The following is a 25128-nucleotide window of genomic DNA, read 5'->3' on the forward strand; positions in this document are numbered from 1 at the left end:
AACATACACATGAAGACTGGCCTTGGCCAGGGCGAGTACAAACACCAGCGTAGTACACGATGAGCAGATAACGTGAATATGGTCGATGAGCACTCGATATGCAATAGAGAAAAATTTGGAGAAGGGGAGAGAGGAGAAAAAACAGGGAGCTAACGACGCAAAAAAATTGGAGAAAAAGGCAGAGCTTTTGAGAAATTGGAAGAAAGAAAAAAAAAGAAAAAAAATAGAAAAAAAAGTGAAAATAATGATAAAATAGTCTTATTATTTTATTAATTTTTAATAACAATTGACTGGACAAGTTATTTTGTGAGATGAAGATGCATTCGGACAATTAATATTCACTAAAGTAATAATTGCCTGTTGCTCATTTGCCCAGACAATTATTGCCTTAAAGGTGGACTTGTTCATAATGGACCCGCTGCTCCAAAAGACTCCATGATATGGTGGATGGTTTCGATTTGGTATGGTGAAACCTCAACTTTTTTCATGATGTTAGAGCATGTTGTTTCATGTGTGAAACCCAACAGCCACACTTACTTCACATCACTAGATTTATGTTGGCCATGTGTCAGGCTTAAAAATTCATCACACGTGGAGGGTGCGGGTTGAGAGTATCAATCCCACATCAAGGAAAGAAGAGATATTGCATGTGTTTATATGTAATTGGATTATTTCTTATATTACCAATTAATTTTATTGTGAAACCTCAATTTTCTTCACTTGCACTAACATACTTAACTTCAGCAGTTGAGAGTGCAACTGTATGAGACTCCCAAGAGAACACACCACTTCCAAAGTAAATCTAGTGCGCACCTGTCCTATTAGACTAAAATAAACAATCAACATACCAACTTAAACATGGCAACTTAATAAATTACTTAGAGTCCAAGAAATCAGTAAAACTATTTAGCTCTAAATACCCTAAGCTATAACTGTTGATAATGAATCTCATATTGATGGGACAAATGACATTGTATTACACATATGTTGTAATTGGGCCTGCTCATGTTGTTAATTGATCTCATAATAAAACCTTAACTTTAATTAGTAGTTATGATTGTGTCATCTAATTAGTAGTTATGATTGTGTCATCCCTTCCCTTGGCCTTTTGCATCCTTTTTCGTGCACTCAAATAAATTCCCAAATGTGGAAAATGAAGAGCTGGCTTCCAATTATGCTTCCATCCACAATGCAACCCAAATGGTTACTGATTAGACTGATTTTTGGTATAGACGATATTCGAGGAAAAATATAAAAAAATAAAAATAAAAATAAAAAAATAAAAGGACGGTTAGATCGTTAAAATATAATACGAGTAATTCCTATTGAGATGCCCCTTAAATAAACTTATTTGAAAATTTTCTTAATTGTACAAAAAAATAATTCAATAATAAATAGCTGTATATAGGCTAAGAAGCAGATCAAATGAATAATTGCTTGACTTGTCAGGGGAGGGCTGAGACTACCGAGTTTAGACAGAATCCACAGCTGTATTTTTTGGAACACATGGAATTCATCTCTCTAATAATTCATACAAAAGTTAAAATTGTGGAAACGGCTTCCTTCAATACTCCAAATACCAAATGTGAAACTGGTTACTTGCAGTTGCAGGGCCACCACATGCTCATTTTCTTCTGTACTCATAATTTTTCACCACACTAGAAAAAGCAAACTATCGATCCAAAAAAAAAAAAACAAAAAAAGCAAACCGGAAAACTAAATGTATTTTACTTTGACTTAAATGATACGAGTATATCACCGCTTGGCGTTTCATGCTAATGAAACCTGATACATACTCCTTATTCTGTGTCATGGAACTCTGTCTCCTCCTAAGCTCCTCCATTCTACTACTACTAGCACTCCTACTTCTCAACACTTGGGCTAAATTAACTTCAGCTCTCTAAACTGTTTAGCCAATTGGATAATTGATGGATCAAGTTGGCTAAATTGGAATATTGCTGAAATTCTCAAGTAATCAAATAACAGAATGTGCAACAACGCTCAAATTGGTTGCAACACACACAGATAAATATTGATATGCTTGATTTTGAAAATCCAAATTACAAAGCTTGAGCCTCGCACAGATAACAAAATCGACAGCAATCTATCCCTACCAACTTAATCGAGTACTAATTACGCACCAAGTGAATCTGTGAGATCTTAATTGAACTCCTCGTTCTAGGCTAGATCTTGTAACAAAAATATTCCAGGGAGAAGGCTCGCTCGCTCGCTTGTTCGCTTGCTCGCTAACCCATTGCCCATGTATTATATGCAATGACCAGAAAACCGGTAAGGACGGGCCAAATCCAGTGCTCAGAAATCATATTGCTGCCGTTCAAATCTTCACGACGTCCCATTCCATTTCCAATTGCTGTTGATGCACTGGAGATGCTTGCATTGCTAGCTGATAAGCTGTTGCATCGGAAAACACTAAACCTTATCATATCATTCTAAAACACTAACAATGTCCCATAGAATCTTGGTCTAAAAATGAAGATCGAGAAAGCGAAGCTTTATTTGAATCCAAACCAAATCGGACAATGATCGTTCATCGGAACACACAAACAAAGAGACCCTTCGCATTCGGGTCCCAAACATGCCCCGTAGAGGTCCCCTTGTTTGTGTCTTGCACACGAGAATGACCTGGATGCATCTGGTACAATGACATGGTGACGTTGCGCTCTAATAGCATGATACCACACGGAGTGAGATTAATACGTGGCATTGTATTATTACCAGGCTCATCCACTTGCCGGTTAATTCGCCAAAGGGGGCAAAACCCAGTTATCAAAATTTCAAGAAGAAAAAGCAATGTAAAAACAGAAATATACATCTCTAACAAAGCCATGTAATGAGCTGACTGAGTTACCTGGATGGGAATTTGCACTTATCATGACCTGAAATAAATAATAAATTAATTATTTACCAATACGGATCGTAATAAATCAGAAAAATGGACCTTTTTTCCCAAAGAAAAAAAAAAGTGAGTAATTAGCTACTAACGATGGAACGTACTGGGATTCAGAGAAGTAAGCGCGGCAGTGTTATCAAAGCTGCAACTATCGGCGGTCATGCCGTGTTTCAGAAAGTAGTCGTTGAAAGCGTAGGAGGCAGTGTTCTGGATGTCGGCGGGGTCGTAGCAGGGTCCACCTTGCTGGATCGGGCGGCAGTCGGCTCCACCAGGCCCGCAGGCCCAGTTCAGCGCCGTCACCAGGGGGGCGTCCTCCGCGTTGTTCTTGGCCACGCACCAGAGCTCCCTCGTGACGACGCCGTCCTTGGCCTTGGACGGCGGGATCAAGTGGCAGAAGAGGGTCAGTGAAAGGATCAAAGATAAACCGATGCTTTTGTGCATTTTGGGAGAGAGAGAGCAGCAGCAGCAGCAGTGGGGTAATTGGCGTTTCCTTTTGGGGTTTCGGAGAGACAGAGAGATCGAGAGGAGGGGGATAATATTATAGCCGTTTGGTTTGCTAAAGCAAATTTATTAATTGTTGAAGATGGGAGGCCAAATGGGGATGCAGAGGAAAAGTGACCGTTACTGTGAAGAACGTAGTAGAGACTAGAGAGCAAGTGACAGTGTGAGATCGACAAGCACGACAGAGTGAGAAAACATGAACAGTGCTCCGTGTTAGAGCAACTCAGCCCATATCAATCCCCTGGGCTAAGGGCAACCAAAGCACCCTACCGCAAAAACACCCTCCAACGCAGACCAATCCACTGGGCTCTAGGGGACACTGACTTTTCCCCCAAGCTCGATTCGACGGGCCCAGAGCCCGAGGTTATATGATGTCAGCCACGATTGATTTTTTTGTTTTTTTTTTCTTTTTTTTGCCAGGCGCTCGAAAAACACAAGGGAATGGGCGAGTGTTCCTGAGAACATTTCAGCACATAGAGCCCACGTGAAGGCCCACTTACAGCTCCAAAAATTGTCGCGACGTGGTGAAAGCTGGGTCATTGGATGTCCAACAACTGTTTTTTTTGGGCCATTGAATTTTCAACTGTGAAAAAAGCAAGAAATCTAACCCCCAAACGGCTAGATGATGTGTCATAATTTTGACTGTTTGATTTTCCGATCAACGGTCTAGATTTTTCAGCTTAAAAAAATTAGAAATATAAAAAATGTTATCGTTGGCTACGTGTCACAATCTGCTCAGTTAGATTTCAATTTTTTGTAATTCAAAGATCCAAATTGATTAAGTTAATAAAAAATTAAAAAATATATATAATTTTTTTTATGAATACCTAACCATATTCTTCTACCTTACACCACATAAATATTTTCAATTACTTTCAACCGATCTTTCTCTCAAGTTTTAATATAATAAATATTACATATATTAAAAATAATACTTCAAATTCATAATATAACAAAATACTCATGTAACGACCCGTCCCCAAAAATTACGGTTTTTTTATTATTTTAAAATGTGAAATTATGAAAATGCCCTTCAAGGCAAATGTGTTGACTTTGTTTTACTGTCTTGTTGTGTCACGTAAGATCCATTTTCTTATCGTATCCTTATAGTATTCGTTGCGACGAACGTGTGGGAGCAAGCGGAATCGAATTTGGAGTTGTAACGAAGAAGTTATAGGCGAGTAAAGATAGGGGCAAAATGATCATTTGACCATTATCTAGAAGGCTCTAGATTTGTTGGAGCAGTCAAATGGTGCCACGTGTGTGGCTGTGATAGAAAGAAGATGAGAGAAGTGAGTAGGATGTTGCCCAATCGCGATGGAGGAGAGGAAAGAGTGACCAATCATAAGAGAGAATAAGGAAGGAAATGAGGGAAAGAGAGACCCAGCAAACCCAGACCCTCCCTTCAACCCGTGACCCGACTTGATTCCTATGAACACCCCGATGCCGATATTGGCGTTTTCCCGACGAATTGACCGTCACCACCACTCGACTCCATGACCCTTCCTCTGCCAATTCCACCCTAAAAATCAAAGACATTTGGCCCTAATTCATGAAGATCGGAGTCGATGGCTTAGAGGACACCACGATGACGGTTCGCCGTTTCTACAACGACCACCGTCGACTACCACCATGGTTCGACTCCTCTTGAGGCCAGGATCAAACCCCAAATAAGTTTAGGTACGGCGGAGCATCAGAAAGGATGAATTGACAACCCCCCATTTCTTAGGTTCCCAATGGTTCGTGGTGATTTTCATGCCACTTCCTCGCCGAATTGAACTTCGGTCCAAGTATGAAAGTTGTTCCTCTCATTGAGATCTACATTCGTGTAAAATTTAAGAATTTTTGAAGTTGTTGAATTTTCCGACGAGTCAGGGCTGCCGGCTGTCCCGTACGGCGGCGTGTGGCTTTCCAGGTCGCTGCATTGTGGCGGCTCGTGCGACGGCGCATTGGGGGAAACCTGAGGTCCCTCCTTAGGTTTTTCAAAGTGCCGAATTTGAATTTGCCATCCGTTTGTCCAAATTCTATTGTTTAACTATAGTTTTACTAAATGGTCCCTAATTGTGGTTAGGTGCATCGGTGGAAAATGACTCCATCCTCGCTAGCTTGAGCGATTCCCGGGCAACAAAATATATGTGCATGGACCTCTTCCTAACTTGCATGTTTTTATAAAATATTAGGCATGCATTCACGAAGAGCATGATTTCACGTTTTATGCATTATTTATGATTTATCGAAATTGTGTTTTACTAAAGGTCCTGAATATTTGGATTCTCGTATATGAAATTCTATGGCTTTCGATTATGATTTATATTACGGATTTCCGAAAATGAGTTATGAATCTTTGGATTTGCATATATGGAATTCTATGGATTTATGAATATGAGTTATCATGGATTTGCGAGATGAGACTTTGAGCTTTTGAGCTCCGGATTGGATATATGGTTTTTTTTAGATATGTTTTCGGTACTTATCTAGTGGGTTACCATACAACACATCCATGCAACACAGGTATGTAAATGTCTATGGTCATAGGACACAGTTAAGGATATTTATGTATATATTTCTTCTTTGGCGTAACCCAGAGTCGTACAACTTCACCTTCGAGTGATGGGGCCTACCATGTTTCTTCACTGGCGTAACCCAGTGTCATACAACTTCATCTTCAAGTGATGGACAGGTACTGCCTTCGTGCGAATGAGGAGTTGATGATATTGATGATATACCCCCAGCTTCACTAGCCCAGGGCTAGTGTCGGTGTGTGATGTTATATATCCTCTTGTCCGGCATAACCCGGAGTCGTACAACTTCATCTTCAGGTGATGGACCATGGTTTCTTCACTAGCCTAACCCAGTGTTGTACAGCTTCACCTTCGAGTGATGGACATGTACCTCCTTCGGGCGACTATGATACCCCTAGTAAGTACAACATTATCGAGATTTATGGATTTTCCTTCGGGTGGTGATAGCACCATTTTTAGAGCATGGCTTTTTATTATACATATTTTATGAATATTTTCATGGCATGTAGAGTTTCGAAAAAAACTACTATGTAGTATTATATATGTATGTTTTCAAAACAGGGGGTTAGTATGTTCATAAATAAAATGGTTTTCTTATTATTAGTACTATTATTATACACTTTGGTCCACTCACTCTTTTGGTTTTGCGCCCTCTCAGGAATTAGAATTGAGGCATACAATCCTGACATCAAGGCAATTCCACATAGGGATCTTCGAGTCTTCTCAGGGTAGAACCCATCCTTTTGTTCATACCTTTTTATAATAATTCTCTCACATTATTCTTAATTAGTTGTATGCTTTGAACACGATTCTGCTTATTTCGTTCTAATTACGTATTCTTAATTGTATGCATATTTAAAATGGCTTCGTCACCCTCAAGTGTTGGCCAGCACGTGCCTATCCTTATATTTAGGGATATCAGGATCGGTGCGTGTCAACTCATGTTCATCAAATTCATCCACCATACATAATAATCAAAACACAAAATACTTATAAAAGATTTGATATTTATAAAGATTGAAAGAGAAAGATTGAAAGGGGATTGAAGTCTAGAGCAGAGGTTGGGGTAGTCTTTAGATTTTAGAAGTTTTGATATTTATAAGAAAGCCCAAATTTTTTTATATTACAAAAATGCCCTTACTGGGTCTTGACCGTGTCCAAAACCACGTCGGGGGGCGTGTCTTTGGTGTGTCGGCTTGTCGAGGTGTCCGACACTCCAATACTTAGGGGTTTTGGCAACCTAAGTCACCATCATTCGTAAGAAGTCTTTCGAGCGCATTTGTTTTCAAATGTTTTAGAATTTCTGACATCACATGCCTATGCTTAGAATATGCAAGTTTTCTCTTCTGTATCCATGGTTGAAATACCTGCATCATGTTGGAATTAAATAGAATTTGGTTTTGATCTAATGGTTGAGAAGGAAGAAACCAACAATGAAGTGAATGCTTAGTCTCATAGGACAAGTGTATGCTTTAAATTACTGTTTATGAATCAAGGGCTGATATTGCTCTAGTGTAGCTTGTAAAAGAAAAGTCCAATGTGTTGATATTTAATGAAAATATCTGTGCTTGCTCAACAGAAAGAGCACTGCACATTCCTCTAAAATTCTACTTCTTGTTCCTTGTCAATTTCCAGAAATACATGATACCAACTACAAATTAAACCACAAGAATTTATCATGGCCTCAGAGCTTAGGTTCTGATCAATTTCAGGACTGGGCGTTTTGTGTGCTTTGTATCTTTGAAGAAAAAAAGGGAAAAACAACCCCAGATTTTGAAAAACCTCATATGTTCTTACAAAGTCTCACATGGCTACCTTGAGCAGTGGAGGAGATCTGAGGGCTCCTATCTTTAATGGGTCCAACTACGATTTTTGGTCCATCAAGATGAAGACCATATTCAAATCATATGATCTTTGGAATTCGGTGGATAAGGGTTTTGAAATCTCAGAAACTGAAGATGAGTCTAGCAATGAAGATCAAAAGTCTGTGAAGAGCTCAATGAAGGTTAATGAAACCAGAGATGCAAAAGCTCTTGGTATCATTCAAGGGGCAGTGTCTGATGAGATATTTCCTCGAATCTCAAACTTTGAAACCTCCAAGACTGCGTGGGATGTTCTTCAACAAGAATTTCGTGGTGATAAAAAGGTTAGATCTGTCAAACTACAATGTTTAAGGAGAGATTTTGAGTACACTAGGATGAATGATGGTGAAGCTTTATCTGCTTATTTAACAAGAATGACTGACATTGTGAACCAAATGAAAACTCTTGGTGAAGAGCTGTCAAACCAAAGATTGGTGCATAAGATACTTATTAGCTTGCCTAAATCCTATGATTCCATCACATCTATTAGAGAAGAAACTAAGGACCTTGACTCCATTGAGGTTCAAGAGGTGATTGGCACATTGAAAGGCTATGAGCAGAGGTTAAACATGCACTCTGAAAGCTGAGCTGAAAAGGCTTTTGCTAGCCTAAGTGTGACTGAGGGAGATAGCAGTTACAAGGCTCAGGGGAACAACTTAAATCAAAAGAAATTCTGGAAAGGAAAAGGGAAGAAATGGGACAACAAGCATACTCCACAATCAAAATCAGAAACTAGCAGTGATTCTACCAAAACCAAGTGTAAAATATGTGACAAATTACACTATGGTGTTTGCTGGTTCAAGGGAAAACCCAAATGCACCAAGTGTGACAGGTTTGGCCATCTAGCAAGAGATTGTAATCCAAGAAGGAACCAAGCTGTCAACTATGCACATAGAGCAAAAGAAAAGGAAGTAAATGTCTTTTATGCCTGTAGTGTTGCAAGAACTGAAAATAAGAGAGGAATCTGATATATTGACAGTGGATGCAGTAATCATATGACTGCATATGAATCCTTGTTAAACAACATTGACAGAAGCTTCAATTGCAGAGTTAAAATGAGGAATGGACAACTTGTGGAAGCTACTGGAAAATGAACTCTTGTTCTAGAGACAAAGGGTGGAAGAAGATTCATCAAGGATGTGATACTTGTACCTGGCCTTGATGAGAATCTCCTTAGTGTAGGACAAATGATTGCTCATGGTTATTTCTTACTTTTTGGAGACAATATGGTGGAGATCTTTGATGACAGAAGCCTCCAAAACTTGGTAACACAAGTTGGCATGACAAGAAACAAAAGTTTTCCACTTATGCTAGATTACAATGACTCAATTGCTCTAAAAGCAAGCGTTGCAGAAAACTCTTGGTTATGGCACAAGAGGTTTAGACATCTTAACTTTCACAGTTTAAAGAGATTGTAGAAATTACAAATGGTGACTGGTCTTCCTGAGTTACAAAAGACTAAAGAACCTTGTGAAGGTTGCATATTGGGGAAGCATCACAGGGACTTTTTCGAAACTGGAAATGCATGGAGAGCAAGCCAACCTCTAGAACTCATTCACACAGATGTGTGTGGTCCAATGAAGACACCTGCACTCAGTGGGAACATATGCTTTCTGTTATTTATTAATGACTGCACCAGGATGGTTTGGGTATACTTTATGAGAAACAAGAGTGAAGTATTTTCAATCTTCAAGAAATTCAAGGTGATGGTTGAGCTTCAGAATGGTTACAAGATCAAAAGACTAAGAAATGACAGAGGTGGTGAGTTCACTTCATTTGAGTTCCAAGAATTCTGTGAATGAGCTAGATTATAGAAGCAATTGACAGTGGCCTACACACCACAACATAATGGTGTAGCTAAGAGGAAGAATATGACTGTGGCTGAAATGACTAAGTCAATGCTGCATGATAAGAAAATGCCACTTTCCTTTAGGGGTGAGGCTGTCAATACATCTGTGTACCTTCTAAACAGGTGTCTAACTAAAGCACTTGAGAAGAAAACACCTTTTGAGGCATTTAGTGGTAGAAAACCAAGTGTGAAGCACTTGAAAGTGTTCGGATCAATCTGCTATGCACAGATACCATCTCAATTAAGACACAAACTTGAAATCAACAGTATCAAGTGTGTTCTTGTAGGCTATGGAAGCTGTGAAAATGGTTATCGGCTATACAATATTGAGTCACATAAAGTAATTATCTCAAGAGATGTGGTGTTCAAGGAGAATGAAGCATGGAATTGGGAAACCAATAACATTGACATCATCTCATTTCCATTAACAATGGAAAAAGCACAAGTTGATGTGCAAATTGAGAATGAACTTGTTATACAGGATGGAAGTCAAAATGACTTTTCAACACCAACACAAGGATCTCAACCCTCTACTTCAAATGCAAAAGGACAAGAATTGCAGGATTCCTCCCCAGAAACAACTCATTAAGAATGAGGAGTTTAGATGAGATTTATGCAGTATGTAACTATTATTTTGCTGAACCAGAGAGTTTTGAAGAAGCTGAAATGGATCAATCTTGGCCAAAATCAATGAGTGAAGAAATTGCCATGATTGAGAAAAACTCTACTTGGAAATTGGTAAATAGACTGAGTGATAAACCTGTGATAGGTGTGAAATGGATCTACAAGACCAAACTAAATTTGGATGGATCTATACAGAAGAACAAAGCAAGATTGGTTGCCAAAGGCTACTTATAACAACCTAGGGTAGATTTCAATGAAACCTTTGCCCCAGTGGCAAGGCTAAATATCATTAGAATCTTGATTGCTCTTGCTGCTCAAAAGGGATGGAAACTTCACCAGTTAGATGTTAAATCAGCCTTTCTAAATGGCACTCTGGAAGAAGAAGTGTATGTGGATCAACCACAAGGATTTGAAGTTCCAAATGAAGAAGAAAGTGTGTATAAGTTAAACAAGGTTCTGTATGGACTCAAATAAGCCCCCAGGGCTTGGTACAGTGAGATAGACTCCTATTTCAGCAAAAGTGGATTTAACAAAAGTCCTAGTGAAGCTACCTTGTATACAAAAACTGGTGAGAACTCTGATATGCTTATTGTGTCTATATATGTTGATGATGTGGTATTTACTGGTAATTGTGAAGAAATGATTGAAGAATTCAGAAAGGACATGATGAGACAATATGAGATGACGGATCTTGGCTTGTTGCATCATTTCTTGGGAATTGGAGTAATACAAGAAGTTACTGGGATTTTCATACATCAACAGAAGTATGCACAATCACTGCTTGAAAGATTCAATCTGGAAAGATGCAAATCTGTGGCAACGCCATTGATCACAAATGAGAAACTTTGTAAAGTGGATGGTTCTGAACCTGCTGATGAAAGCCTATACAGGAAAATGGTTGGGAGTTTACTTTACTTGACTGCCACAAGGCCTGACATTATGTATGTAGCTAGTCTCTTATCAAGGTTCATGCATAATCCCACAAGAATTCACATGGGAACTGCCAAGCGAGTACTCAAGTATATCTCAGGGACCTTGGACTATGGAATCAAGTATGAGAAGGGAGAAGAAGCAATCCTAGTAGGCTTCTGTGACAGTGATTGGGGTGGCAATGAAGATGACATGAGAAGTACTTCAGGATATGCATTTGCATTTGGTTTTGGGATATTTTCTTGGGCCTCTGTCAAGCAACAAAGTGTTGCACTGTCTACGGCTGAGGCAGAGTATGTGAGTGCTGCAATGGCTACCTCTCAAGCTATATGGTTGAGGTTTGTGTTACAGGATTTTGGTGAAATGCAAGTGGATGCTACACCACTTATGTGTGACAACACATCAGCAATAGCTATGACCAAAAATCATATTTTTCACCAGAAAACCAAGCATATCAAAAGGAAGTTTCACTTCATAAGGGAAGCCTTGCAAGAGAATACCATTGAATTGATCTACTGCAAATCACATGATCAAATGGCAGACATCTTTACCAAAGCTCTACCAAAGGAAAGATTTGTCTATCTCAGAGGAATGCTTGGGGTCAAAACCAGAATTCATTTAAAGGGGAGTGTTGGAATTAAATAGAATTTGGTTTTGATCTAATGGTTGAGAAGGAAGAAACCAACAGTTAAGTGAATGCTTAGTCTCATAGGACAAGTGCATGCTTTAGATTATTGTTTATGAAGCAAGGGTTGATATTGCTCTAGTGTAGCTGGTAAGAGAAAAGTCTAATGTGTTGATATTTAATGAAAATATCTGTGCTTGCTCAACAGAGAGAGCACTGCACATTCCTCTGAAATTCTACTTCTTGTTCCTTGTCAATTTCCAGAAATACATGATACCAACTACAAATTAAACCACAAGAATTTATCACATCAGTAGTGGACAGACCAATTGTTGCAGAATTTTGGGGAAGATGATGAGATGGTGTATGAATCAGACCAATATGATATTTGCATAACTTTACTGATTAGTTAGCATCCTTTTAGAAACTAAACTCTCAGCTACCTGATAGAGGCTATAAGTGGTCACGAAAGAGGTGGAGACATCAAGTTAAATAGGAATTGCAAAGCGACTATCTGAAGTTGCGTGGAAAACTTGGGGCAATTGGACAATTACGAAAGGAATCAGAGAGAGAACAATGATCCGTGCAGAATAGATTGTCCCAATAACTCTGCTCACTCCAGATCCTGATGAACAAGAAGAAGAAAAATGAACCTAACAATATATCACGTTGCTAAGCATGGCATAATTTATACCAGCATTCTTCTTATTAAACATTAAACTAGGGAGAAAATCATGCAAAACTATATAGATTTACATAAGCAATATTTATTTGTGCATTATATATATTCAACTAAACATGTACAATTCCAGTAGTGGCACTGCTTGAGTAACACAACTACTAATTAATTTTATTAACTTTCAATAAGGGAAGTGTTACTGGCACTCCAAAAATCTCATACTACACTCCTCACAAGAGTATTTTTCTTTCATAATATAGAAAGTTCGGAGTGTAGAATGAGATTTTTGGAGTGCTAATAACAATTCCCTTCAATAATTCTAGAAACCTTTTGGTTTATTTACCGTGAATGAATATATATATATATATATAAGATTTAAGTCTGAACTTTTTACCTCTATTTATTCTTATGTTTAATTTTTACCTCTGGGCAAGCTAACATCTATAAACATTTTAATTGTACACTTTAAGGCAACACATTTAGGTCAGGAGAGAGCACAGGGAAGTACCAGTTAAGCTAAATCGTTGTTCATCTTTTTTGTCAACTGCACGTGAATTTTCAAGGTCCCATTTGCCAACGAAGAGACAGGTGCCCCCATGCATAGAATTGTCAGAAGCATAACATTTGATCCAGCGAGCAACCCTATTCCAACAGAGACCTGACTTTGAGCCGTTTCTGTGTCTCCAGAAAGTCTAGATGCTGTCAAGAAACTCCACAGAAGAACAAATAGATGTTGACTCCATATTATATATGGGAGGGATGGTTGAACGAAGCGCCTAGGTTATTTAGTTGAATTCTTTTAACTAATTGAGCTACAAGCCTCTTGTTGCCATACATATCTTATTAAGAAAATGACAACCCTTCCAAATTGTAAAGGTAAAAGATATATGGACAACACATTTCTTTAAGATCAGCTTGGATAATTTTATTCGTGTGCAGTCTGGTAACATTACTAAACATCTTTTGTTTAATTTTTTTTGTAATTTATATATATAATTTGTACACGTCGTATCTATGCGATTGTATATATATGTCATATGTGTATGAGTTTTGATTATGATATTTCCCAGGACCGTTGACGTGCATGGCAAGAACCCATATGTTGTTGAAGATCAACACCAACCCAATTGGTTTTTGGATCCTAGAAAAGTCTAGCAAGTACAAGCAGCAAGCTTGGAAGGTAGAAGCTTCTAGAAGGCTTTGTCCAGCTGCAAATGAACTAGACCATTCTAGTTCAAATTTGCATGATAAAGTCAGGTGTGCATGCATAATAAGCTAGAAGGTTCTAGCAGCTTGTAGTATTGTATGGATATTGCAAAGCCTATGTCGGTGATGGTGCAATGCATGATAAGTAGCTAGAGAGTTCTAGCATGTTTAAAGTCGGCAAACATGCCCTATAAATATGGGTGTGGTGCTAAGCAACCAACCAAGCAAGCTTGTAAGCAAGCAAGTAAGTGAGAGTGAGAAGAAAGAATAGTCTTGTAAGAGTGTGAGTGCTCTAGAGTTTGTCTCTAGAAAGTGAGCGAATGACATAGCTTCTCAAGAGTGTCTTTGATAGTTTGTGTTGTAATATTTTGTTTGTGTAATACAAGTAATTTGTTTACTTGTATTGTCTCTCCAACACTTGTGTTAGAGTTGTGTACTCTAAGTTTTTTTTCCACCCCAACAATTGGTATCAGAGCGGTACGATCAGGGACCGTCTCTATTAAAGCTTTTGAGAATCGTGAGAAGTTTAGTACTTCGCAAGATTATTTGTTAATCTTGTTTGGCTTATCGAAGCTCTGTTGACACGATGGGAGATCTTCAAGTTGTTGGAGGAATCAAGAAGTTGAACAACAAAAATTACAACACGTGGGCGACGTGTATGGAGTCTTACCTACAAGGCCAAGATCTTTGGGATGTCGTCGGCGGTAATGAAGTTACGCAGCCAGAAGAAGACACCAGCGGCGCTTTGAGGAAGTGGAAGATTAAGGCAGGTAAGGCCATGTTTGCCTTAAAAACCACAGTTGAAGATGACATGTTAGAGCACATACGGAAGGCCAAGACACCAAAAGAAGCATGAGACACCTTCGCCACACTCTTTTCAAAGAGGAACGATACAAGACTGCAGCTTCTCGAGAACGAGTTGTTATCAGTGGCCCAAAGGGACATGACGATTGCGCAGTATTTCCACAAGGTAAAGTCTATTTGTCGTGAAATTTTTGAATTAGATCCGTGTGCTGCCATTGTAGAATCCAGGATAAAAAGAATAATTATCCATGGATTAAGACCCGAATATCGAGACTTCGTTGCCGCTGTACAAGGATGGCCGACCCAACCATCACTTGTTGAGTTCGAGAATTTGCTTGCCGATCAAGAAGCTTTGGCAAAGCAAATGGGAGGGATCTCGTTAAAAGGTGAGGAGGAAGCGCTTTACACCAAAAGTAAAGGCAGCTTTAAGCAGCATGCTGGTGGTGGATCTAAAAGAAATGGTGACAAGGAAAAAGGTCATCAAGGAGGAGGGAGTTCTCGGCCAGGGGGAGCTCCGAAGTATCACGGCAACTATGGTCAGTCCCAGAATAATAAAAGATTTGAGGGCAAGTGTTACAATTGTGGAAAGAATGGTCACATGGCGAAGGATTGCTGGTTCAAAAGGCCTGCAGAAAGTAACGTCGCCAACTCAGAGAAAAAAAGTGAAAATGATTGGGACGTCATTGCGTCTCTAGCCCTGGACGAAGAATGGGATGGTAAAGCATCTATTGCTACAGAGAAGAAAGAGTCAGCTCTCACAGCAACAAGTCTGGAGTCAATTGACTACCAAAATGATTGGATCGTGGATTCAGGCTGCTCAAACCATATGACAGGTGATGAGAAAAAGTTACAAAGTCTGACTGAGTACAAAGGAGGCCGCTTAGTGGTGACGGCTAATGACTCGAGGCTACCGATTGCTCACATCGGTAAAACAGTAATTGAGCCCCGATACAGCACTAACCATGTCCTGCTTCAAGATGTCTACCATGTTCCAGGTATGAAGAAAAATCTGCTTTCAGTGCCGCAACTGACGTCGTTGGGAAATTATGTCTTGTTTGGTCCACGAGATGTGAAGGTGTATCGACACCTCAAGATCTTAGGGACGCCAACAATGGAGGGACGGCGATTGCAGTCAGTCTATGTAATGTCAGCAGAAACTGCATACATAGACAAGACAAGGAAGAACGAGACAGCAGATTTATGGCACATGAGATTGGGACACGTTAGCTATCACAAGCTAAATGTGATGATGAAGAAGTCAATACTTAAGGGGCTACCTCAGCTTGACGTGAGAACAGACACGGTTTGTGCAGGATGCCAGTATGGTAAAGCACATCAACTACCATACAAAGAGTCGAAGTTTAAAGCGAAAGAGGCGTTGGAGTTGGTTCATTCTGATGTGTTCGGGCCCGTCAAGCAACCATCGATAAGTGGGATGCGGTACATGGTGACGTTCATTGATGACTTCTCGAGGTATGTGTGGGTTTTCTTTATGAAAGAAAAATCTGAAACATTTTCAAAATTTAAAGAGTTTAAGGAGACAATTAAAGGAGAAGTAGGAAAGAAGATCCGTTGCATACGCACAGATAATGGAGGAGAATATACCTCGAATGAGTTTTCCCAGTATCTACAAGAATGTAGAATACGTCACCAGTTCACCTGTGCCAATACGCCACAACAGAATGGCATAGCGGAAAGAAAGAACCGGCATCTTGCAGAAATATGTCGAAGTATGCTCCATGCCAAGAATGTACCAGGAAGGTTTTGGGCCGAAGCAATGAGAACTGCAGCTTATGTGATCAACAGGCTTCCTCAACCCAGGTTAGAATTTGTCTCACCCTTTGAGAAACTGTGGGATATGAAACCTACAGTTAGTTACTTTCGAGTCTTTGGCTGTGTGTGTTACGTATTTGTTCCAAGTCATTTACGTAGCAAGTTTGACAAGAAGGCAGTCCGATGTATCTTTGTGGGATACGACAGCTAAAGAAAAGGGTGGAAATGTTGTGATCCTACGAATGGAAGGTGTTACACATCACGAGATGTGGTGTTTGATGAAGCATCTTCTTGGTGGTCCTCAGAAAAGGAGGCGTTGCCTGATTCAAGAGAGATAGAAGATAAGTTGCAACAAAAGATGGGGGAGCAAATTGTTCGAATCCAGTCGAGACCAGATGAGTCTGAAGATTCGCTTGATGGTGATGATGTTGAGCAAGCAGTGCCCCAAAACCCTTGCCAAGCTGACATATATCAACAACCAGAAGAAGATAGACCTAGTGAAGTGGAAGTATCAACTCCACAATCACAACTAAGGAGGTCAACAAGAATCAGGAAGCAAAATCCTAAATATGCCAACACAACCATAGAAAAAGAAACAGTTAAACCTGAGTGGCTCAAAGTTGGGAGAAGAGATCACTACAGTCGAGCTAAATCAAGCTTGGAATCTAGTGCCAAAGCGAAGAGATGTGAAACCCATATCATGAAAATGAGTGTTCAAGAAAAAGCTTCGTCGTCAACTCAGCATGGAGGAAAGAATGAGCTGGTGTTGAGGGGGAGTGTTGAAGATCAACACCAGCCCAGTTGGTGTTTGGATCCTAGAAAAGTCTAGCAAGTACAAGCAGCAAGCTTGGAAGGTAGAAGCTTCTAGAAGGCTTTGTCCAGCTGCAAATGAACTAGACCATTCTAGTTCAAATTTGCATGATAAAGTCAGGTGTGCATGCATAATAAGCTAGAAGGTTCTAGCAGCTTGTAGTATTGTATGGATATTGCAAAGCCTATGTCGGTGATGGTGCAATGCATGATAAGTAGCTAGAGAGTTCTAGCATGTTTAAAGTCGACAAACATGCCCTATAAATATGGGTGTGGTGCTAAGCAACCAAGCAAGCAAGCTTGTAAGCAAGCAAGTAAGCAAGTGAGAGTGAGAAGAAAGAATAGTCTTGTAAGAGTGTGAGTGCTCTAGAGTTTGTCTCTAGAAAGTGAGTGAGTGACATAGCTTCTCAAGAGTGTCTTTGATAGTTTGTGTTGTAATATTTTGTTTGTGTAATACAAGTAATTTGTTTACTTGTATTGTCTCTCCAACACTTGTGTTAGAGTTGTGTACTCTAAGTTTTTCCCAACATATGTCGATATTTTCTCAGGTGCTATCTGATGAGAACAAATAGTCCAGCAGCCCGGAGAAAATTGGTTTCCAAACATTTGGGTTTTGGAGTAGTAATTGGTTTCCTCCATTAGTGACCATACTCAATGGCAAGTCATCATTTGTAATCGACTGACTTTGGCCGGAGCCGGCTTGTTTAAGTAACAAGATGGCTAGGAGTAGAAGGAATATTTTTGCAAGTTTCTTTGCCATGTTTTTGCTGGAGGTTGCTGAAATTAAGCTTGCACGCAACTTTTCATTTAGTCGTTTTCCTTTGTGTCTGTAGAGCTAGCTAGCTAGTTAGCTGGCAAATGGATCTTGCATCTTTTAGGCGTAGAGCTTTGTATATTTGCAAATTGTTTAGGTAACGTAGAGTAGAAAGAATGGGAAGACAAAAAAGATGACAACAACTCCAGCTCCAACTCCGTTTATTACTCAACAATCCACTAAAATGAAGTAAATCTAACGTTCAATGTACACATAATTACGTGGCCACGTAGATGAATTAAACCATTAGATTAATTTGATGGATAAATCCACATAAGTTCCATACTAGGGCCTAGGGCTTCATTCTACACAAGAATCTCTCAGATTTGCCATAATGTGAAACATAAAGGGTATAAATGATTATATTGATAAGTCAACTATTGGAACTAAATTTGCGCACCACTGTATGTTGAGGAAGTGCCAAACTCAAGTAACCTGCAAAATAATAAACAATCGTGAGCAAGCCTAGGATCAGGGGTGTGCCAACCAAAGGCTATCCGACAGTCAAGTTGGTAAATAGTTTTAGACTCAAGCAGTGGGTAAGAGAATTTAAGTATAAAGATTGCGTTACTGGAGATGAACCCTAGATGAGTGGATTTATACCGTGGGGAGAGAGACCTTTCTACACTACTACAATATTAGCTTTAGGTGGCGGATGATGGTGGCGGATATTAGAAAAATCTTGTTGGATAAATTATATCTGACACATCATTTAATTAGTGGCAGATATTAGAAAAATATTGCCGGTTATATCCGACATAAAGTCCTAGCGGATATTTAGTGGCGGATATCAAAAAAAATCCTGGCGGTTATAACTGACAGAAATAAAAATTTGATTATTTTAAAATTTTATATTGATTAAAAATAAATAAATAAATAAACACATATTTTAAATATCTTTTTTTTCACTCATGACCCGAAAGTCTAATGAACCCAATTCCAACGAGCTATAAATTTTCTGAGAGAATAATAACAACAGACTACAATCTGAAGGTCTATCATTTTTGTAATAAGGACTATGCTCCCTCCCTCACAGGCAAGCAACAAGATACAAAGAAATTCAAACAATTTTTCTCAATGCGTCACAAATCATATTGTCTAGCACATAAACACACATGAACATTTGGTGTATTCTATCATGTCTGATTTTATTATTTTAAAATGTTGTATTGATTAAAAATAAACAAATAAATAAACACATGTTTTAAATATTTTTTTTTTCACTCATGGCCCGGTCGGATATAACCGACACGAACAAAGCAAAATTTTGGACGGCCACCAAAATAATCTCTGAATGTTTTTTTTTTCTTTTTTTTTTTGTGATTTTTTACACATGCTATCTCGGAGTATATACAAACATATTTGATGGTTGAATCGTTAAAACTAATTTCGTAGAATGCATATCCTATCAAATTGATAGATTTAATAAACACTTAAGAGTTAATGTTAAACTTCCATTAAGGATAAAATAAGATTTATCCACTAGTGTAAATATTTTAAATTGAAGATCAAATTCATTCATTGCATTCGTATAGGATCAAGGAGTGTAGCTGAAAAGAATCATCAAAATAAGAGCTAAAATAACCCTTAAATTGTGATTTTTTATTTATAACCATTAAAAACTTTTGTTTCGTTGCCTAATCTTTGAATGTTTGTTTTTTGCGATTTTTTACATATGCGATCTCAGAGTATGTACAAACAAGTTTGATGGTTGGATCGTTGAAAAACATTTCATAGAATGCGTATCGCATCAAAATGGTAGATTAAACCAACACTTAGAGTTAATGTTATATTTCCCCATCAAGTATAAAATAAGATTTTGTGGTATCCACTAGTGTAAATATTTTAAATTGAAGATCGAATTCGTTCAATACATTCTTATAGGGTCGAGGAGTGTAATTGTAAAAAATCATCAAAATCGGAGCTAAAATAACCGTTCAATTGTGATTTTTCGTTTATAACCGTTGAAAACTTTTGTTTTGTCACCTAATATCTGAATGTTTATTTTTTACGCTTTTTTACGTATGTGATCTCGGAGTGTATACAAACAAGTTTGACGGTTAGATCATTGAAAAAAGTTTTCGAAGAATGTATATCGCGTCAAAATGGTAGATTAAATAAACACTTCAGAGTTAATGTTATACTTCCATTAAGTATAAAATAAGATTTTGTGGTATCCACTAGTGTAAATATTTTAAATTGAAGATCAAATTTATTCATTGCATTCTTATAGGGTCAAGGAGTGTAACTGTAAAAAATTAGTAAAATCGGAGGTAAAATAACCGTTAAATTGTGATTTTTCGTTTATAATCGTAAAAAACTTTTGTTCTGTTACGTAATCTCTGAATGTTTTTTTGTTTACTATTTTTTACGTATGCAATCTTGGAGTGTGTACAAATAAGTTTGATGGTTGGATCGTTGAAAAAAGTTTCGTAGAATGCATATTGCGTCAAAACGGTAGATTAAACAAACACTTACAGTTAAAATTATATTCCATTAAGTATAAAATAAGATTTTGTGGTATCCACTAGTGTAAATATTTTAAATTGAAGATCAAATTCATTCATTCAATTCTTATAGAGTCGAATGGTGTAGCTGTAAAAAATCATCAAAATGAGATGTCACGCCCCAATCCCGACATACGTCCAGAATTGACACGTGACGTCACAAAAAATCCGTATCTTTCATATCTCACCTCCGGGATATGGGCAAGCACAACTCAAAAATCGAATCACATAGTTATTTTTCGTATGCTTTATGGCTGCATCTAACCTCCCCGTTAGACTGCCTACGTACCCTAAACAGGGATCAAGCCATTCGTAGTTCGTCATGCACAATAATTGACATATAACACAGTCCGATTAAGTCGAAAGGTATAACATTTCTCAATCAATCAATAGAACTTGACAAGCATGAAAATACTAGACTTAGGGTTACATAACAACCCATCTGAAAATCATGATTTCCCCTCCATCAATATATAGGCCATTGATACCGCAATTCACAACATATATCATTTCAAATAACCAACGATGTACAATACCATTCTCGAGCCACATTTATCAACAAGTCTAATCATAACAATAACAATGATATCCAACATAACAATCTCACATGACGATTAACATTTCCACTTCATCCATCACATAAATCATCACGTTTCCCACATAAATTCGCGTTTCATAGCATGTAACATATTTAAGAATTAACAAAGTACATATTATTCTCTAGAAATATTAATCAACTAAAATACTCATGATAACTCCACTCATATCCAACATCATTCCATAATCACATCAATCAATAACACATACAACAAGTCGAAACGCAAGGCTAGAGCAACACAATTCAGTTGAAGACTACATCTTTGGAAAAGGGGATTTTGGACCACCCAACGGACCAAGGCTCCAAAGGGGATTCCGGACCATCACTCAACGGAATCCAAACAGAACTCAGTTCCAATCCACCCAACCGAATTGAACGGAAGTCCAAGAAACATAACAACGGCTCGAAGGAACAAGACATGATTCAAGTTACCCAATTCACGAAACTCAACGAAACGAAGCAATATTGAGCAAAAACCACATCACAATGGGTCATCGGTCATTTACTAGACCTTACATCTCCCAAGTAATTCAATATGCGTTTCAATCACATGTCACAACCATTTCCAATACACAAGTCAAATCACATTTCACTTCATCATACTAATCACTATACTTCCAACATTATATTTCAATACATAGCTTGTAACATATCAAGGAATCGCGAAGTACAATATTAACATTTAATTACGTTAATCAATCAGTGAGATAACATATCATTTCACGAATTTAATTAAAGAACTCTACATAATTCCCAATTTGGGTTAAGAATAATAACATGATAATTCTAATTTATTTTCACAATATCTATTGTGGGTAATTCCCATCTACTCGAATTTAGGATTCTAAATCACCTTACGGAATGAACAAGAGCAAGGATTCCGGACCACTCAACGGAATCCAACAACATTGGGTTCCGGACCACTCAACGGAACCAAAATATCAAGCGGTTTCTCATAATCTACCCATACCTGTCATATGTAAAGTCAATGCCAATATTATGGGATTGGTGCACTGGCAATTCAGACACTCAGATAAGCTGAGAGGCTCGGGTAAGGGACAATAAAATAAGCATGTGATACAATAATAAACCCAGCCATCAATCATAATTTATAAACCTTGAATATAAATCTTTCATAGGAAATCAATGCCAAACTTTTGAAAACTCCGAGGGAGGCACCCAAACATCCAAAAGTTCATTTCAAACGACCATAACATCTCACACCCATATTCACATACACACAATGAAAGTAGAATTAGGCGACACTGTTCATCCAAAGCCTACACTTTGCAACCATCTCAAACTAAACTCCATGAACTAAGGTGGATACAATCCTGGACCATCACTCAACGGGATCGCGGAGTAAGAGGGATTCCGGACCATCACTCAACGGAACCCAAACCAAGATACGATTCCTGACCATCACTCAATGGAATCGCAAAGTGGAGTAGGAAGGATTCCGGACCATCACTCAACGGAATCCAAGCCAAGATACGATTCTTAACCATCACTCAACGGAATCGCGGAGTACATTGCATAACCACCAATCAATGAAACAACACATGAATCAAGTTACTCAAGTTATAAAGGCTCAACGAAACAAGAAATGAAATAATGAAACGAGCATTGACACATGTTTCAAAGCAACAAACCCCATGACAATGGGTTAACGGTCCACCACTAGCCCTCACCTCATCAAATCAAGCCAATCATACAAAACAAACCATATTTCCAACATGCACGTCAAATCCCCCTTCATATAACTATATCATTGGCTAAATATGAAACTTAACAATTTATAGGAAAAATGATTATAAAACCATTTCATATTCACATAAATTAAAGTCACTCACATTTCATCATATCATACCATCTATGTAAATCAACCACCTTTCGAATGTGCACGTCAATTCACATATCACGATCATCATCAGTACACAAGCCAAATCATGTTTGATAAACATAGGTCTATGGCTAAATATATATAAATATATATATAATCACATTTCAATAGAATCACATTATAAGACCAAGTAAAATTCACAGATGATACCAATATAAGAAATCAAGATAATAACCATACCACATATGTTCAAGTCACTCTCTAACCAATGCAGGCCCATTAGACTTCGCTTAAATCTCCCCTAGTACTAATTTTATTATTTAGAACGTTCCGAGACATTTTGACCACAATTCAACTCTCGGTCAACGATGGGGTCCACAACAATCCGCAAATCAGATTTATGATCCATAACTACCCAAAGTCCACATTATGCTTCGAGGATAACATACTAAAGTTTCATTATGATCCAATGGTCGAATTGTCGTCAATCACACAAACAAGTGGCGGTCCAAATTGATCACCACACCCAACAATTGAATCTTTGGCAACCAAGCTAGACATAGGTTCACATGATCACTAGAAGGTATTTGAAACCTAGACAACACTCGTGAACAATCCCACGCACCGCCACATGCGGTGGAAGTCAAGGTGGAGGGTTTACAAACCCCGAATTTCAACATTAACTAGATGAGCTCAAATTTACGTGGTAGCTAGAGCTCAACAAGGGAAACACTTTTCACAACTAGGCCGACGATAAATTCTAACCGGAAACCGTCCAATTTCACCGGAAAAAACCGGATTTCTAAGGTTCTAAACACCCAACTCTAAAATGAATACGAAAGCACAAACTAAGCATACTCACTTGAATATTATGAAGAGTAGATGAAGTTTCATACCTCACTCGAAGGAAATCGTTGCCGGAATCGCCGAAAAAATGATAAATCCGCCAGCAAGGTCGTGGACTTTGCGACCTCGAACTGCAAAGATGGGAAAAGAAATGGGAAAATCTAAAATCACGAAATATAGGGCTCGTCAAGAGCTTTCCATGGACACCAAGATCATCCAAAACGGAGCTCAGATGAAAAAGATACAAGTGGGTCAATTTTGGTGGGTTTATGGGTCAAATTCTCCCTAAAACGGGTTAGGCAGCACCCATTTCCATTTTCTGAAAAACCCCCCCATTTCTGGAGGTTTCCCTCCCATTTATAGCATTTTGGTAATATTACCAAAATGTCACCAACTTCAAACGACTCTAACTTCTCTGTTCGGACTCAGAAATAAGATCTGTTTACACCTACGCGCTCATGGAATCGAACTCTACCTAACCAATTCAAGAGTTGACCGAAAAGGTCGAGAAAATTTGAAATGACTAAAGTACCCCTCACTTCGTTTTCCTAAATTTGGAGAAATAAAGAACTAGTTCCAATCAAATCTTCGAAATACGTCAAGAATAAAATAAAATAATAATTTTGGGGACGGGATATCACATGAGAGCTAAAATAACCGTTAAATTGTGATTTTTCGTTTATAACCGTCGAAAAATTTTGTTCCGTTATCTAATCTCTAAATGTTTTTTTTTTTTTTTTGCGATTTTTTACGTATGCGATCTTGTAGTATCTACAAACAAGTTTGACGGTTAGATCATTGAAACTAGTTTCGTAGAATGCATATCTCCGTTAAGTTTGCCTAAATTTTTAAGTGGAAAAAGTAATTTGTGCTAAATTTTTATTTATGTTTTTAAAATATTGATTAGACAAAATTTAGTTTGTGTGATGACATTTTCATTGTACAATTATCTTTTTGTTTCTTTATCGCATATTTTACATGAGTTATTATCTATTAAACTAAACAATTATTTATTTATTTATTAAACCAAACAATTATTATTTTATTTTTTAAAATCTTAACAAAGTTTTGGGAGGGAATTTAAAATTTTGGGAAGGAATTTTGGGGGGATTTTTGCCACCTTTTTTTTTTCATGTCGGTTATAACTGACTGTAATGAAAATTTCCTGTCTGTTTTTATTTTAAAAAATGTTTCTGTCAGTTTTAACCGACAGTAATAAAAATTTTCCAACATAAAACCTTTCCATCTCTTCCTTGCGCCAGTGCCTTATCTCTTCCCCCTTCCTTCCCCCTTTTCTCCTCTCCTCATTTCCTTCTCCTTTTTATATTTTTTGTTGAGCATTCTCCCTTCTCCCGTTACATGGTTTTTGGATTTTTGCGTTTTGCATTTTCACCCTGCATAGATGGGCATTGCTTCTGTTGTTC

At 38.1% G+C, this 25128-nt stretch overlaps 3 protein-coding genes across 8 annotated transcripts in view; 2 read left to right on the forward strand and 1 right to left on the reverse strand.

The window, feature by feature from the left end:
• Positions 1 to 1972: 1972 nt before the first annotated feature.
• LOC137740835 (PLASMODESMATA CALLOSE-BINDING PROTEIN 5) lies at positions 1973 to 3622 on the reverse strand. The gene is made up of 3 exons (XM_068480641.2): positions 3016 to 3622; positions 2870 to 2897; positions 1973 to 2412 (listed from the first exon to the last, which is right to left on the reverse strand). The coding sequence occupies exons 1-3, from the start codon at positions 3350 to 3352 to the stop codon at positions 2247 to 2249; spliced, it is 531 nt and encodes a 176-aa protein (XP_068336742.2). The 5' UTR covers positions 3353 to 3622; the 3' UTR covers positions 1973 to 2246.
• Positions 3623 to 7893: 4271 nt separating this feature from the next.
• LOC137739550 (uncharacterized) overlaps positions 7894 to 25128 on the forward strand; it is a 49719-nt gene continuing 32484 nt past the window's right edge. For 4 of the 6 annotated variants that reach the window (XM_088699786.1, XM_088699787.1, XM_088699789.1 and 1 more), the window contains exon 1: positions 7894 to 7921. Coding sequence is in view for 1 of the 6 variants with exons in the window: in XM_088699784.1 (XP_088555910.1) it covers positions 7905 to 7921 (17 nt within the window). In the remaining 5 variants the exon portion in view is untranslated. The remainder of the gene's footprint in view (positions 7922 to 25128) is intronic. The other 2 variants (XM_088699785.1, XM_088699784.1) reach the window with 2 other exon arrangements.
• LOC137740709 (KDEL-tailed cysteine endopeptidase CEP2-like) overlaps positions 7894 to 25128 on the forward strand; it is a 36167-nt gene continuing 18932 nt past the window's right edge. Inside the window, exon 1 of the mRNA XM_088699791.1 lies at positions 7894 to 7921. The gene's annotated coding sequence lies outside the window, so the exon portion shown is untranslated. The remainder of the gene's footprint in view (positions 7922 to 25128) is intronic.

Source organism: Pyrus communis, chromosome 9, assembly GCF_041283825.1.
Source record: "Pyrus communis isolate YQ-2024b chromosome 9, ASM4128382v1, whole genome shotgun sequence".
NCBI classification, from domain to species: domain Eukaryota; kingdom Viridiplantae; phylum Streptophyta; class Magnoliopsida; order Rosales; family Rosaceae; genus Pyrus; species Pyrus communis.

Bases quoted from the DNA above. Each gene is read 5' to 3' on its own strand.
- LOC137740835 (XM_068480641.2), bottom strand. From the start codon at position 3,352: ATGCACAAAAGCATCGGTTTATCTTTGATCCTTTCACTGACCCTCTTC. The intron at 2,898-3,015 runs GTACGTTCCATC...TATTTATTTCAG, and splicing joins GCTTACTTCTCTGAATCCCA to GTCATGATAAGTGCAAATTC. The intron at 2,413-2,869 runs GTAACTCAGTCA...CCGATGCAACAG, and splicing joins AAGTGCAAATTCCCATCCAG to CTTATCAGCTAGCAATGCAA.